Source organism: Mandrillus leucophaeus, unplaced genomic scaffold (genome assembly GCF_000951045.1).
Source record: "Mandrillus leucophaeus isolate KB7577 unplaced genomic scaffold, Mleu.le_1.0 Scaffold655, whole genome shotgun sequence".
Taxonomy (NCBI): Eukaryota; Metazoa; Chordata; class Mammalia; order Primates; family Cercopithecidae; genus Mandrillus; species Mandrillus leucophaeus.
Window position 1 is genome coordinate 271,257 of NW_012107086.1, and position 1,502 is coordinate 272,758.

At 33.0% G+C, this 1,502-nt stretch overlaps 1 protein-coding gene across 1 annotated transcript in view; it reads right to left on the reverse strand.

Annotated features, from left to right (window-relative positions):
- AHCTF1 (AT hook containing transcription factor 1) overlaps window positions 1-1,502 on the reverse strand; it is a 119,161-nt gene that overhangs the window by 96,377 nt on the left and 21,282 nt on the right. The window contains exon 4 of the mRNA XM_012001227.1: window positions 653-833. Coding sequence (XP_011856617.1) covers window positions 653-833 — 181 coding nt within the window. The remainder of the gene's footprint in view (window positions 1-652; window positions 834-1,502) is intronic.

Consider the following 1,502-nt stretch of genomic DNA (forward strand, 5'->3'; position numbering starts at 1 on the left):
CACATTTTAACGTTAGCTCTTCCTTTCTTCATAAACCAGAGTCTCATAATTTTCAAAAACTGAAAGCACTTAAAAAAATTAATTTTATAAATACAAGCATTTAAAGGAAAAAAATTGTTTCATTTTCTTTGACTCTGAATAGAATTAACTTCTATTTTAGGATGTCATTTTGTGAGAAAGACTTTTAATTACTGTTATTTCCTATTACTTTATTTCTATCTTGGTGTTACCACAGAAACACAAACAATATGCCCAAAAAAAACACTATGTTAGATCGTACATTGCTGGATAATTTCATATTGGCTGATAAGGCTCAAGATTTCTTACATTTAGCCCTTATTCCGGCATTTACTTAAGAATAGAGCTTATTCAGATATGTACATGGAAACAAAATCAATTATCACTACCTTTCTCAAGGCCTGCTTGAGAACATATGAACACTTGATCAACAGAACAGTATCTTATGTAAGAAGTATCCACTGTGCTCAGGTCCAGCTAATAAAAAAGATTTTAAAATACCTTTTTTTTTAACAGACAGGAAGATATCTTTTATTTTACTCCAGTTGCTATAAAAAATTTTGGCTATTTAAAAAAATATTGCAACAGAATATCCAGGTGCTCCATTTTGGGTTTCAAGTAAAGAACTGATTACCTGATGCTTCAACTTCATTTTGATTGCATGACAAGTCATCCAAACATAGGTCAATAAGAAGGATCTGTCCAACATCAGTGACCACAGCTGCCACTCCAAAAAGCCATCGCAGACTTGGATGTAGATGCTGAGTGCTTGCACTGGCTCCTCCATGATTAATTATAGGTTCAATAGCTGTCACCTAGAAAACATAATACATGATTTGCTTTTCTTCTGCAAAGAAAATGCAATTAACAGCAAAATAAATTTAAGTTAAAGCAGGTTATCAATTATAATAGATTTAAGATTATCAAATAGAGTAAATCTGCATTTGATACTTGTGATCTGAATAATGAAATCTTCAGATATACTAGGAATTACACCATCACTCAATACAGAAAAAATCACGCAGCTGGACTAACACTGATGTTTACGGAGAGCTTACTATATATATGCCAGACATTGTGTGAACTGGCTCATTTAATGTTCATGACAACGCTTTGATAGTAGACTATGTGTGATTATTTCTCTTTCAAGATGAAATAACCTGAGGCTTAGAAAGTTAGTCTAGTTATTCAAGCCATAAAATCATTACACATAAAACTCAAACCTAAATTGTTCTCACTTTAAACAGCTACTCTAGGATTCTATGGACTCTTCTAAGAGTAAAAACTAACCATTCTCAAAAAATTTACTGCTTACTCTTTATAAAACAAACAAAAAAAGGTATTTTAAGTCCTCTTCATACCTTAAAGACTGAAGAGGTCTAGCCTTCTTTCTGCCGGACTTCATATAAAGTTCTAGCGGTCACTGGATCACTGACACTTAACAAGAATTGCTATTATTGCCGGGCGCGGTGGCTCAAGCCTGT